Source organism: Ranitomeya imitator, chromosome 6 (assembly GCF_032444005.1).
Source record: "Ranitomeya imitator isolate aRanImi1 chromosome 6, aRanImi1.pri, whole genome shotgun sequence".
Taxonomy (NCBI): Eukaryota; Metazoa; Chordata; class Amphibia; order Anura; family Dendrobatidae; genus Ranitomeya; species Ranitomeya imitator.
This window is the reverse complement of record NC_091287.1, coordinates 42724091-42740151: the sequence shown is the minus strand read 5'-3', so window position 1 is coordinate 42740151 and position 16061 is coordinate 42724091. Positions and strand designations below refer to the sequence as shown.

At 41.3% G+C, this 16061-nt stretch overlaps 1 protein-coding gene across 1 annotated transcript in view; it reads right to left on the bottom strand.

The window, feature by feature from the left end:
* Positions 1-16061, bottom strand: part of SPAG6 (sperm associated antigen 6) — a 236242-nt gene that overhangs the window by 24422 nt on the left and 195759 nt on the right. The window contains exon 9 of the mRNA XM_069729552.1: positions 4737-4853. Within this exon, the coding sequence (XP_069585653.1) occupies positions 4737-4853 (117 nt within the window). The remainder of the gene's footprint in view (positions 1-4736; positions 4854-16061) is intronic.

The window sequence follows — 16061 nt, the reverse complement described above, 5'->3', positions numbered from 1 at the left end:
CCTCACCACAGTCTTCATCCCAACCCTAACCCATCTCTTCAACTTATCACTAACAACTGGTGTTTTCCCCTCAACCTTTAAACATGCCTCAATCACACCTATCCTCAAAAAGCCTTCTCTTGACCCATCCTTTGTATCTAACTATCGCCCTATATTACTTCTCCCCTATGCCTCAAAACTACTGGAACAACACGTCTTGAACACATCTTGAACTGTCCTCCCACCTATCTTCCTGCTCCCTCTTCGACGGCTTACAATCAGGCTTCCGGTCACACCGCTCCACTGAAACTGCCCTAACTAAGGTCACCAATGACCTATTAACCGCCAAGAGCAAGTGACACTACTGTGTCCTCCTCCTGGACCTGTCCTCTGCCTTTGACACAGTGGATCATTCCCTGTTGCTGCGGACCCTCTCATCCCTTGGCATAACAGACTTGACCCTATCCTGGATCTCGTCATACCTAACTGACCGGACATTCAGCGTCTCCCACTCACACACCACCTCCTCACCTCGCCCCCTATCTGTCGGAGTCCCGCAAGGTTCAGTTCCAGGTCCCCTGCTCTTTTCCATTTACACTTTTGGCCTGGGACAGCTCATTGAATCTCACAGTTTTCAGTATCATCTCTATGCGGACTACACACAGATCTACATCTCTGGACCAGATATCACCTCCCTACTAACCAGAATCCCTCAATGTCTGTCCACTATCTCATCCTTCTTTTCCCCTAGATTTCTAAAACTTAACATGGACAAAACAGAATTCATCGTCTTTCCCCCATCTCATGCGACCCCCCCAACGAACCTATCCATTACAGTAAATGGCTGCCCACTCTCCCCAGTCCCACAAGCTCGCTGTCTGGGGGTAATCCTTGACACTGATCTCTCCTTCAAACCACATATCCAAGCCCTTTCCACTTCCTGCCACCTTCAACTCAAAAATATTTCACAGATCCGTACATTCCTAACCAAGAATCTGCAAAAATCCTAGTCCACGCCCTCATCATCTCCCGCCTTGACTACTGTAACCTCCTGCTCTGTGGCCTCCCCTCTAACACTCTCGCACCCCTCCAATCTATTCTAAACTCAGCTGCCTGACTAATCCACCTGTCCCCCCCACTATTCCCTGGCCTCTGCCCTCTGTCAATCCCTTCACTGGCTCCCCATTGCCCAGAGACTCGAGTACAAAACCCTAACCATGACGTACAAAACCATCCAAAACCTGTCTCCTCCATACATCTGTGACCTCGTCTCCCGGTACTTTCCTGCATGCAACCTCCGATCCTCACAAAATCTCCTTCTCTATTCCCTTCTTATCTCCTCTTCCCACAATCGCATACAAGATTTCTTTCGCGCATCACCCCTACTCTGGAACTCTCTACCACAACATATCAGATTCTCACCTACCATTGAAACCTTCAAAAAGAACCTTAAGACCCACCTCTTCCAACAAGCCTGCAACCTGCAGTAACCACCGATCGACCAAACCGCTGCACGGCCAGCTCTACCCTCACCTACTGTATCCTCACCCATCCCTTGTAGATTGTGAGCCCTCGCGGGCAGGGTCCTCTCTCCTCCTGTACCAGTCATAACTTATATTGTTCAAGATTATTGTACTTGTTTTTATTATGTACACCCCTCCTCACATGTAAAGCGCCATGGAATAAATGGCTCTATAATAATAAATAATAATAATAATCTCTTGGCAAAAAACGCAGATGCGGATTTGCTGCGTTTTTATGTGGATTTTGTACGGATTTGCTGCGTTTTTACCCCTGCAGATTTCTGTAATGGAATGGGTACAAAAACGCTGCAGATCAGCACAAAAGAAGTGACATGTTCCTTCTTTTAATCCGCAGCTTTTCCATGCGGAATTTTCCGCACCATTAGCACAGCGGTTTTTTTTCAATGATTTAAATTGTAGTGTAAATCACTTGCGGCTCTGCAGTGTTTCTGCACGGAAAAAAACGCTGCTGATCCGCAGGAAATCCGCAAGGTGTGCACATAGCCTTAAAGGTTCTTCAGCATTTCACAATGTAAAGGCTTACAGAAGCTGCTCCATCTCTCCAACCTTTCATAAGGATGATTACCTGTTCACAAAGGGCCCCAATTGTTATTTTTGTGTCTTTCAAGCTAAAAAGAGTAACATGTGGCCTTGCTTCACATTAACTATTATAAAAAAAAAGCTATGACTGGCAATTAAACACTTCATTTATTATTTAACATTACCAATGAAATTGGAGTAGCAGACTGCTTTACGATCCTGACCCAGAAGCCAAGTGCCAGGAAGACGGTATTTCTCCTGGTGTGAACTGCCGGTTATATCATTCTCATGCCGGGGCCCAGTTTAGGTAATGTCTGTATCATAAGTTTACAAAAGCGTCTGCAGCTACGGAGCCGATTAAAGAGCTTGGCCCACTATATTTACCACCTGTCCAAAGCATAAATGTATGATCGCCAGTGGTCTCACCGCTAGGACCTCCACTGATCCCCAAAATGGGGGTCCCAAAGTCTCCTGTTTGAATTGAGTGATCACCAACGCTTCATTCATTTTTATGGGACTGGTGAAACAGTGATCTACATCAGTCCAATAAGAGGTAGTTATAGATGAGCAGTGCATTATTGCTCCATTTACACAAAACTCTTTGCGACCCCCTTTTCTGGGATCAGTCTGGGTCCCAGCATTCAGACCCTGAGGGAACATACCGTACATTTATCACACATCCTGTGGCTAGGTGATCCATGTATCTAGTAGAACGACTCTTTTAAAGGATCTAAGAGCCTGTGGTTCACCGACCATTGGCAATTAATGCACTTTAGGTTAAAGCAATACCTGCAATAACTAAATATAACTAGTGTTCGTGTCTGTTCTCAGATGACAGGTGCTGAATATCTTACATAATACCGCTACGCTATTTACATGTGTTGTCTCATCTCAACAGGCCCTTTGTGAAGATAAAGGCGGTTTCCCATCCTATAAAGTGACAGCAGCATGTCCCAAGGAAATGCCATCACTTTATGGTCCGTAGATGAGCTTCTGTCATAAGCTTTAGAAAGAAAACAGATTGCAAGCTCTAGGACCAATATGTACAACATGTATAAGTAAATAAAACCATCTTAGATCTCGTAATGCTGCAGAAATAAAATAATAATTAACAGAACTGTAAAAAAAAAATGCTCCAGTGCTCATGGTCAAAACACAAGTCAAAAGTCTGTGTCAGATGGAGAGTATGTCGGCCAAGACGTTTTTCCTGAAGCATGTCACTTCTTTCAGCATTTTTTCACCCATAGGACGCAATGGACAAGTGCAAAACTGCAGGTATTGGTTTTTGCTGCAATTTTGTGAAAGAGCCTAAGGAAGCTAAATCATGATTTTTGGGGGCCACTAAACTTTATCAGCAAGACAACAAAAACGCAGCAAAAAAAAAAAAAACACAGCAAAACCTGCTTTTTGTAAGCAGCTTCTTTACTGCCAAGAAAGCATTTTTCGCATGCGGAAAAAAAATGCAGCAAAAACGCAATGTGTGAACATAGCCTTACTTTCTCATATAGGTGATAATTGGGAACATTTTAATAAACTGGTTAAAGACTGATAGGTCCACACATATTTCTTAGAAGCAGAAAATCTAGAGAGCAAATAAAGTGCAAATAGGGTCTTAAATGGTTAAAAATATGGGGTGCACCAAGGCTCAACTTGTTTTGCTTGCAACTAAGCAACATGTAAAAAGCATGGATCAGCTGCTGCAGGACATGGGTCCAGGAACCGAGGATAATGGTGAACCAGGGTTTATGTGTCCAAATCTGCGCTGCTGATAAAGATGAATGGTGGACGATATTCTTCGAAGCTTTATTTTAGACAGGTTAATAGTCAACACGTTTCGAGGTCATACAGGTCCTCTTCCTCAGGACAAAACTTTACCTTTTGTCCTGAGGAAGAGGTCCTGCATGACCTCAAAACACGTTTACTATTAAAATGTTTGAAATAAAGCTTTGAAGAATATCGTCCGCCATTCATCTTTATCAGCAGCGCAGATTTGGACACATACACCCTGTTTCACCATACATATTTATTGTAAATAGCCATCGGCTTTGGTATGTGGAACAAAAGAAACTGTAATTTAAATTATTTATTTAATAAATAGTGAAAAGCAGATAAATAGTGTAGTACAATGATGCAAAATGTGAAAAAAAGAACTAGGAAATGAAAAAGAGGTTTCATTGTGATTAAACATGACAACATAGAATCTGCTATTGCTGTAAGTAATGGATGATAGTAATAAAACTCAACCTATTGGTAATGAAGCCAAATAATTTGACTCTAAAGATCTGCATAGAGGCGGCTGGTTGATGGTTCTGACGGATTTTTTTTAGCACAAATGCGTTTCAGAATATCAATTTTCTACATGAGAAGTTTTGGGAACGAACCCGGAGGTTGGACTCCATGGCCTCTGCGTGTATGACATAGTGTTGAGTACTAACCTTCTGCCCTCTGAGTGGGGGGCAGAATAATAACGCACCTTGGGGCACGTTGACACCCTTCTCTGGTGCTAAAAGACGCTAAGCCCTTGGCCCAGTCTTGTAACATTCCTGGGAAATGTAATCCTATAATGTACACCCTAGATCGCACGTTTTATGCTCCGTCCCTGCAATACTTGGCTGGAAGTGGAATCAATGAAATAGCAAGAACGCGCTTTATGCACAAATCCTGCGAGCAGCAACGTTCCTGTGAGGGTCTTACCTTACTGAACTGGCCGACCACGTGCTTCAGTATGTTGGGGGGAGCGTCGTGCAGCAGGGGCTCCAGTGCGGGCAGATGGGTGCATTTTTGGAGGATGTTTTTCAAGGCTTTTTTTGCCTAGTGAGTACAAACAAAATGAAAATTAGGAGGCATCTGGCCTAAACAATGACAGGGATTTGCAATCATTCAGGTCCTACATTCCACAAATTTAGACTGTCAGGTCATGCCTGTGTTCCTCTTCTGTTAACCCTTTGTGAGTGGCCTGATGCCTATTAATCACACTTATGACAGGTTCCAAAGTCACTGAAAGTGTAGAAAAAAAATAAATAATCAGCAGTAAATGTAAGTTTTTTTTGTCAGCTCTTAGCTAGAACTTTTTTTCTGGGAATACTTGGTGAATACCAACTTGGATATGATCACTGCTATCAAAAAAGGGTTGCCACTTAGCTTTCCTATATTCCTGCCAGGCAAATCTATCCAATAATGCGGCAATATGAAGGAGTGGAGCATATTATTTGGTGAGCCGGTAGACTTGCCATTCAGGGATTCAAGAAAGCTGGGTGCCTACATTAATAGACATAACATTAACATCAACTAACAACAAAAATAATCTTTAAAAATATGAAGGAAGTGGATGATTTAAAGGTGCATTCGAGGATTAGAAAAGGGACGATTTCTTTAATAAAGTAACATTTAAAAAAAAAAAGCAGAGCCAGTGTGATTACAGCTCAGGCGCATTGACCTGGATGCAGATGAGATCTCATAGATCTTCCTTATCTGACCTATCTATCGCAATTAACGACATCAGGCTTTCCCTCATACCGGAAGTCCATTGCCTCGAAGTAACCCTTGACTCTGCCCTGTCCTTCAAACCTCATATCCAAGCTCTTTCCACCTCCTGTCGCCTCCAGCTCAAAAATATCTCCAGAATCCGTCCTTTCCTCAACAGTCAATCTACTAAAATGCTTGTGCACGCCCTCATCATCTCCCGCCTTGACTACTGCAACATCCTTCTCTGTGGCCTCCCTGCTAACACCCTTGCACCTCTCCAGTCCATCCTTAACTCTGCTGCCCGACTAATTCATCTCTCTCCTCGCTACTCCTCCGCTTCCCCTCTCTGCAAATCTCTTCACTGGCTCCCATTCCCTCAGCGTATCCAGTTCAAATTACTAATACTGACCTACAAAGCCATCCATAACCTGTCTCCTCCATATATCTCTGAACTAATCTCCTGATATCTTCCCTCACGCGATCTCCGGTCCTCCCAAGACCTCCTTCTCTCCTCCACACTTATCCGCTCCTCATTCAACCGCATCCAAGACTTCTCCCAAATATCACCCATCCTCTGGAATTCTTTGCCCCAACACGTCCGACTATCAACCACATTCGGATCCTTCAACGGAACCTGAAAACCCATCTCTTCAGGAAAGCCTACAGCCTGCACTGACCCCGCTGCCTCCTCACCACTACCGGAGCTCCTACAACCCTCAACCTACTGTCTCCATCCCCACCATCCTGTAGAATGTAAGCCCACAAGGGCAGGGTCCTCGCCCCTCTGTATCAGTCTGTAATTATTAGTTTTCTTACTGTAAGTGACATCTGTAATTTGTATGTAACCCCTTCTCATGTACAGCATCATGGAATCAATGGTGCTATATAAATAATAATAATAATAATAATAATAATAATAATAATAAATAATAATGAGATGCAATACCTGACATGACCTCCAGACAATAGCGGTGATGTTTCTGGAGAAAAAAAAAAACTAAACAGACCCTTCACGACCCTCCACAGGCAACCTCACTAGGGTTTGTTCACATTACAATATTGATGACCTTTTAAAGTAACAGCACAATAAATGGGATTTCTAAAAGTGCATTTATTTTCTGTTAGACGTTGATATATGGTATGATTCTAAAGCAGCACGGCTATTCTTTCAGCCTTTTTACTGCAGTTTTTTTTTCCTATATTCATATAGATTGTATCAAGAAAAATATACGGTACTAAAAATTTTGTTCTTTTTTTGCTGAAGTTTTCTGGTCAAAGCTTGCATTTTTCATGCAAAAAAGGGCATAAAAAAGATACATGTGAACATAGTGTCACAGATGTATAATTAACCATTTACTTCAGGCATGTTCAAACCACCGTGTCCATTTTTTTTAGCAGCTAAAAACGGATCTTCAAAAAAAAAAAATAGATGGCTTCTGTGCACCTTCCGTTTTTGGCCAGAGTCACACTGGCAAAGAATACGGACAAATGCTATGCGCGAAAAAAAAAAAATCGCATAACACTCAGACCACTGTTAATCTATGGGGCAGCTCCCATCACCATTATTTTTTCTCGGCCGTGTTATACGTGCGAGTGAAATCGTAACATGCTGCGATTTGCTGCCTATATCGGCCATCCAAGTCAATGGATGCGAGAAAAGAAAAAAAAAGCACTATGCGAGTGCTGTCTGATTTTTAAGCACTGGTGTCCTTTGAAAGCCAGTAATGACGAAAAGCCGGTAATTCATCTGCCGGCTTCTGTAAAATCACTGCAGGAGCCGACAGGATAGAAGAGATGGATTACATACAGTAAATATATATAGAATAGGTAGATATATAGATGTCAGTGCCAAATACAATTAGTATGCAATAGTATGCAGTGTGTGTGCAAATTACTGGACATGTATTTAATTAATAAAAGACTATTTTATGGACAAAAAACGGCATGGGCACCCGCGCAATTTTCAAAACCAGCAGAGGGAAAGCCAGTGACTGGGGGGGCAGATGTTTATAGCTTGGGAAGGAGTAATACCCATGGAGCTTCCCAGGCCATTAATATAAGCCCACAGCTGTATACTTAGCTTTTACTGGCTATTAAAATGGGGGACCCCCCAAAAATATGACGTGGGGTCCCCATATAATTAATAACCAGCAAATGCTATGCAGACAGCTGCGGGCTGATATTAATAGCCTAGGAAGGGACCATGCATATTGCCGTCATCCCCCCGGCTAAAAACATCAGCACTCAGCTGCCCCAGAAAAGGCGCATCTGTTACATGCGCCAATTCCGGCACTTAGCCTCACTCTTCCCACTTGCCCTGTAGCGATGGCAAGTGGGGTAATAGTTTGGGGGTTAATGTCACTTTTGTATGGTAAGGTGACATCAAGCCCAGCTTAGTAATGGAGAGGTGTCAGTAAGACACATTTCCATTACTAACCCTATAGTTGTTACAGGTTAAATAAAGACATAGCCAGAATAAAGTATTTTAATAAAATACTACACAGTTTCCCATCTTTATTACACTCCTAATTCCTGCGATATCCTCGTTCTCCTGTAATAAAAATTAAATAAAAAAACAACAATATACCCATACCTGTCCGTCAGTGTGTCCCACGCAGTAATCCATGTCTGGGGGATATACAGTTTACAACCAGGACGGTGCTAAGATGCGACCGCCCCAGTTGTAAACCACTGGTGAATGAATGAGATGCTGCCGGCGCAGCATCAGTGAATAGCGGTGCCGTCACTGATGCTGTGCACCCTCACAGCCTTACCTGCGCTGAACTCTGGAACATGGGAAAATGCCAGTATCACACGGATCACCATATGGAGAACATTGGTGTGATTCTCGGCCGTCAAAATCGGACCAATTTTTTACATGTTGTGTGACTCTGACCTTTTACAGAGTCTCGAACATTGAATAACTGTAAAAATGAATCAGAATAGGGCATCACTAGGTTTTGGAGCATACACACGTATCCAATGGTTCCTTGTGTTGTGCGATTGTAAAAAACAACGGGATATGGACGAAAAATATTGAATCATTAAGTCTTCCGAATTGTAGTGGCCTGAAGAAAGCACGGTGATGGGTTTTACGTCTGGCCTCCACCTACTTTATACATCAGCTGTTCGTCGGCCTACGCATACTCTACTTCATTTGGATCTGTAATCCCTCAGGAATGTAACACCTCCGATCTGGGCACCGTGTGCCTCCAATGCCAGCTGATATTTTCCTGTATTCAGACACTTAACTATTCCACTAGTTATGCTTTTATTACCATACTATACTGTAATTAGAGTCAGATATAGGATGGATAAATTATCTATAGCGTTGTAGTGTACAAGGGTATAGGCCATTCATTCACCAATGGGCTTGCAGCTATTTTGAAAGCTCTGACAATATTGATGCCTTTTATTAATTATATTTTCCGATCATAGGAAAATCAAAGACAACATCTGCAAGGAGTTTGTATGTTCTCCCCAAATTTGTGTGGGTTTCTTCCAGGTTCTCCAATTTCCTCCCACACTCCAGAGACATACTGATAGGGAATCTAGATTGTGAGCCCCAATGGGGACAGCAACAATAATGTATGTAAAGCGCTGCGGAATATGATAGAGCTATATAAGCAATGAAAAATTGAGAGGATAGCGGCACACCGCTGATGAAAAAAAACTTTATTCAGGCATAGCCAGCCATATTGAAAACATGAAAAGCCTTACGCTTTTCAGGTGCATGCGGCACCCTTAGTCATAGGACTGTGACTATGACTAAGTGCTGCATGCACCTGAAACGCGTAAGGCTTTTCATGTTTTCAATATGGCTGGCTATGCCTGAATAAAGTTTTTTCATTTTTTCATCAGTGGTGTGCAGCTATCCTCTCAATTTTTCCTGTTTGGCTGTGCTCACTAGCCTTGCGAGCCCCCACCTGTCTTCTGATTTGGCTCTACCTATTTGGTGTTGCATGTGGATCCCGTTGAAGGTCCCAGACCTCCTTCTCATATATAAGCAACGAATAACAAAAATAATATGACTGGGAGGTAGAAATGGAGGGACTTTATGATTTTGTTTGCATTTTACAATTACTATAGTTTCTGTTTAACCTATATGGGTTGTCTGCTATTACAAAAAAAGTGCTAAAAGCAGGAAATGCGTTACAATAAAAAAAAAACAACCATTATTTATTTATTCCATTACGATCCAGTAGTCGCCACCTGCCCAGCAGTGATGACAACACATACATCAGTAACGTGACCACTGCAGCCAATCACTGTCCTCGGTGGTGATGCTTGCATACAGTTGTGCTCAAAAGTTTACATACCCTGGCAGAATGCTTGCTTTCTTGGCCTTTTTTCAGAGAATATGAATGATAACACCAAAACTTTTTCTCCACTCATGGTTAGTGGTTGGGTCAAGCAATTTATTGCCAAACTACTACGTTTTCTCTTTTTAAATCATAATGACAACCCAAAACATCCAAATGACCCTGATCAAACATCAATGACAGCTTGAAGTCTTTTGTGGTAGTTGTAGATGAGGTTCTTTATTTTCTCAGATGGTAAAGCTGCCCACTCTTAGCAAAAAGCCTCCAGTTCCTGCAAATTCCTGGGCTGTCTAGCATGAACTGCGCGCTTGAGATCTCCCCAGAGTGGCTCAATGATATTGAGGTCAGGAGACTGAGATGGCCACTCCAGAACCTTCACTTTGTTCTGCTGTAGCCAATAACAAGTTGACTTTGCCTTGTGTTTTGGATCATTGTCATGTTGGAATGTCCAGTGTTGTCCTATGCGCAGCTTCCGGGCTGATGAGTGCAAATTTGCCTCCAGTATTTGCTGATAACATGCTGCATTCATCTTTCCTTCAACTTTGATCAAGTTTCCTGTGCCTTTGTAGCTCACACATCCCCAAAACATCAGCGATCCATCTCCGTGCTTTACAGTAGGAATGGTGTTCCTTTCATCATAGGCCTTGTTGACCTCTCTCCAATGTAACGTTTATGGTTGTGGCAAAAAAGTTCGATTTTGGTCTAATCACTCCAAATTACCTTGTTCCAGAAGTTTTGAGGCTTGTCTCTGTACTGTTTTGCATATTGTAGGCAAGATACTTTGAGGCATTTGCGCAGTAATGGCTTTCTTTTGGCGACTTGACTATGCAGCCCATTTTATCTTCAAGTGCCTCCTTATTGTGTATCTTGAAACAGCCACACTGCTAGTTTTCAGACATTCCTGTATTTCAGCTGATGTTATTTGTGGGTTTTTCTTTGCATCCTGAACAATTTTCCTGGCAGTTGTGGACGACATTTTTGTTGGTCTACCTGACCATGGTTTTGTTTTTACTAAGTCCCTGATTTTCCATTTGATAATCACAGTTTGAACACTGCTGACTGGCATTATCAAATCCTTGGATATCTTTTTGTATCCCTTTCCTGTTTTATACATTTCAACTACCTTTTCCTGTAGATCCATTGACAATTCTTTTGCTTTCCCCATGACTCACAATCAAGAAACATCGGTGGCTGGATGAAAGATGCAAGAGTCTGTCTGGATCCCAGAAACTCACTCAGCTTTTATGCACACACACAGATTACAAGCAAACAGGTCACAGGTGAGGGAGGATGTTACCTTTAGTAGCCATTCAAACCCATTTGTGTCAACTTCTGTGCATGCTATCAGGCCTAAATCACCAGGGTATGTGAACTTTTCATCAGGGTCATTTGGATGTTTTGGGTTGTCATTATGATTTAAAAAGAGAAAACACAGCAGTTTGACAATAAAAGGCTTCACCCAACCACTAACCATGCGTGGAGAAAAAGTTTTGGTGTTATCACTCATATTCTCTGAAAAAAGGCCAAGAAAGCAAAAATCCTGCCAGGGTATGTAAACTTTTGCGCACAACTGTATATGGCACGTGATCACAGAGGACTATGTGAATGGCTAGCAGCCAAAGAGTAGAGAGGGATTGAATAGGTCACTAGTAATTATTTTATTATTTCCAGTCGTCCTGAAACCATGTATACTGGGGAAGGAACTGGGCAGTGTTGCAGCGGCAGGGATGGGTTAGTTTTTTTTTAATTATTATTTTATTAAGCCCTGCTTTATACTTTCATTGAGAAAAAAAATCAGGTGTGAAAAAGACACTGACAGAAAAATGCTGTAGACTATTATAACCTCTAAGAAAAATAGACTTCTAGACAAGGAAAAGAGAGGAGCTGCATACCCGGTGCTATCTGTGCATACAGCAATTTTATCCTGTCTTACCTAGGCGACCAGCAGTACAACAGTGCCGTGTTCCGACGTGCAAATAAAACGGATTTCTTTTCCGTTGCGTGCACCAAAAGACGCAATAGTAATCCGCTCTAGTTATTGCATTTCTACTGTGTTTTAACATTTTTTTTAAATGTGGTTTTTCATGAAAAAAGGGTACATTTTTCTCAAATGCAAGCAAAACTGGACATCTGAATGAGGCCTAACTTCAACTGACTGGACCAAGTAATCTGACTACTTTCTGGAAATATGTGTGGAGACCCAAAGGCCTGGTTCACCTTTCCCTATTAATAACTGCCCTGTAGTGACCACTAGCCAGTTCCTGCGCAGATACCTGTACATTAATGTCATGATTTGCTCCAGCTGACATTAAAGAAGCAAATGTAATCATTTCAAAGCTACAAAAGATCCCTTAAAATGTTTGTATTAAAAATGTTAGATATCCACTTTCAAATGCTTTCTTAATCATAGTAAATAAATCCCAGCTGCTTATTCAGTATAAGCCGGGGAGTAGCCTGCCAAGAGGAGTGCAGGAGGGGGCACAGCAGGGTTTATTTAAAAGGATCTTACAGCAAAGTTTCCTGAAGCCAAATGAGGCAGACACTGGACAAGCATTAGAATTCCAGGCCGGTTACCTGCCCTCAGACACAGCTTGCCAGGGTACCGGAAATTATTTTAAATCACTGTATTTTAATTCACAATAATACACACAACTATAGGAATTCACAAGTAATTTTCCACTTGTGCAGAGGCAAGAAAAAAATCATTAAAGCTCCCAATATGTGGAGTTTAAAAGTTTAAAAAGCGAACCATTACACTAATGTACCCAATCCTCCTATTTGTACATGATCCTAGTCAGGGGCGTAACTGAAGTAGGTGCAGTGTTTAAAGTCGCACCTGTGCCATGAAATTCAGAGGGGCCCAAATGGTCCCTTTGGCCCATATGAGAAGACCAATATTACTTTAAAAAAAAAAAAAGGAGGTAGTTGGAGGCCCCTTTGGATATTTTGCATTGGAGTCCACAGGCTTCCAGTTACGCCTCTGTCATTGGTCTCCTCCACACATTGTGAAGTGTGGCTCACTGGATCCTCTAGGGCATGTCTTTAGGCTGCTCTGCATAATTACTCTAAACCACACCCTTTGTAAAAATAATAAAAATTACAAGTAAATAAAAAGCCCCATATCTCTGGAACCATATGGTGGAAAAAAAAAAAGAAAAAGAAAAACAAACAGAATACTCAGAGGAGCAGCGGGAATAAAATGAGAGCCCAAACTGGCTGCTTGGGACCTCTTTGAGACAGTCTAAAAGTCTAAAAAGCATACACTGTCCATGTATATACATACATACATACATATATATATATATATATATATATATATATATATATATATATATATATATATATATATATATATATATATATAGGCGCATTAAAGTTAAAGTTTGGGAATCATCCAATGTTTCATTTTTCTACATAAGTTTTACCTAAGACTACATCAGTTACAGAAGTTACTGAAGTCTTAAAAATTGTTAAAAAGAACAAAATCTAAACAAATGAGTCAAAATATTAGACTTTGTTATTTCTTTAATGATAAAAATGATCCAATATCGCATGTGTGTGAGTGGCAAAAGTATGTGAACCTTTGCTTTCATTGTCTGATGTGAACCCCCATTGTGCAGCAATAATAATAATAATAATAATAATAATTTTATTTATATAGCGCCAACATATTCCGCAGCGCTTTACAAATTATAGAGGGGACTTGTACAGACAATAGACATTACAGCATAACAGAAATACAGTTCAAAACAGATACCAGGAGGAATGAGGGCCCTGCTCGCAAGCTTACAAACTATGGGGAAAAGGGGAGACACGAGAGGTGGATGGTAACAATTGCTTTAGTTATTCTGCAATAACTGCATCTACACATTTCTGGTAATTGCTGATTAGTCCTGCACATGGACTTGGAGGAATTTTAACCCATTCCTTCCCAGAAAACAGCTTGGACTCTGTTTTGTTGTTGGGTTTTCTTCTATGAATTGTTCACTTCAGATCAGTCCACAACATTTCTATAGAATTATGGTCAGGACTGTGACTTGGCCTTTCCCAAACTTTATTTTTCTTTAACCTTTCTTTTGTCGAAGACATGTGTACTTTGGGTCGTTTTCTTGTTGCGTGACCCATGTTCTTGTGAGATTCAATTTGTGGCCAAAATGTTCTGACATTTTTAATTTAGAATTTGATGGTATAGTTCAGAATGCATTACTCCATCAATGATGGCAGCTAACACAGCCCACATTTTTTTATATCTCCAAATATAATGCTTCTCATTTAAACCAAAAGAAAACAAAACATTGTTCCAGTAGTCTCTTGGTTTGTAAAGATGCTCTTTAGCAAATTGCAAATGGGTAGAAATGTTCTTTTTGGAGAGCAGCGACTTTTTTCCTTGCAATCCTGAGTTGAAAAGTGTCCTCCTAACTGTGGACTTATGAACATTGAAGGTACTGTTACACTAAACGATTTACCAACGATCACGACCAGCTATACGACCTGGCCGTGATCGTGGACTTATGAACATTAATGTGAAAGGGGCCTTTAGTTGCTTAGAGGTTACCTCGAATGCCTTTGTGACCTTGTGGACTATTATACGCCTTACTCCAAGTGTGATCTTTGGTGGTCTCCTCACCAAAAATTTACATTTGGTATCTTTATGTTTGAAGCACGATATGTGGGAAAAGGTTGAAAAGTTCCAGGGGGCCGAATACTTTCGCAAGGCACTGTAATTGTTTTATTTGGTCCTTTTTCTACTTTTAGGAATTTTGTGAAAATCTGATGTAGTTTTAGGTCACTTTTATCCAGAAATATGAACAAATCTGTAGGGTTCACAAACGTTAAAGCACCACAATTAATAGGCTATAAACTTTCCAATAAGGATTTATTCCTTCATTCTGTTCATGGAGCAGTTTTTTGCCCAATTTTTCAAAAATAGCAACTAAATAGCAACTAAAAATAATATGTACATTATCCCTAAAATGTGGAGCGCCTAGCTGGGTGAGAGAATATTGTACAACCTAAATATGTTGGTGCTATATATATTTCACGCTATAAACAATAGGGAGTGATGTAGAGTGAAATAATAGTGTCTTGGAGCGCTCGCTGTCGGTCCGGCCTGTACACACTTGCAATACATGCATTTCCCACATGGCTTCACTAACACAACTAAACATGGAACAGGCTGTTATTTCAGTGCTGGATAGAGACAACTGCTCTGAACGTTTGACAAATAAAGTGGTTGTTTTAATGAAGTGGGCATGTATCCACTGGGAACGCAGCGGAGACCACCAAAATCACTAGCGATGTGTAAATCGGAATTAAATCCAGGTGTTTGCCAGGTGGGAGGTATATTCTGGACAGACATGTGTTCAAAGGCTAAACAGAGACAGTAAGGGCTGCCACTCATGAAACCACATGTCTAGCACGGAGCTGCAGAAGGAAGTGAACGAATGCTAGATGGATGGGTAATGGTTTGCATGGCTAGTGCTAGACATTAAAGTATTTTGTGCATTTTTTTATCCTAAAGTGTACAAAATTGAATAAATAAACAGCTTTTAGTCGACTACAACTTTTACAATGAGATAATTTTTTTAATTCAGCACCACCGACCCTTCAAGCAGCAAAGCAGGGATCTGCTATTAAGGTCTATATCAGGGGTCTCAAACACGCGGCCCCCGAGGCTCAAGCCCCTGAGACAATCGCATTCAGTAAGCCAGGGGCAGCACTTCTTTTGAACCAAATGTCAATCAGAGGCCAGGAGCTGACGTCGGCGTCCCGGCGCGGCCACACATGACTCCATTGCGAAGCACCCCGGCTGTGAAGGAGCAAGAGGATGCTGTTTGCCGAGGTAGCAAAAGATATTTTTTTATGTGTATGTAAAGAGCAGCAGAATGGGGGACACTGCTACAAGAAGGGGACATTTCTACAAGAAGGGACCAGGATGGGAAGATTACTATAACATGGGACGTGGATGGGAAAATTACTATAAAACGGGACCAGGATGGGAAAATTACTATAAAACGGGACCAGAATGGGAAAATTACTATAAAACGGGACCAGAATGGGAAAATTACTATAAACCGGGAACAGAATGGGAAAATTACTATAAAACTGGACCAGAATGGGAAAATTACTATAAAACTGGACCAGGATGGGAAAATTACTATAAAACTGGACCAGGATGGGAAAATTACTATAAAACGGAACCAGAATGGGAAAATTACTATAAAACTGGACC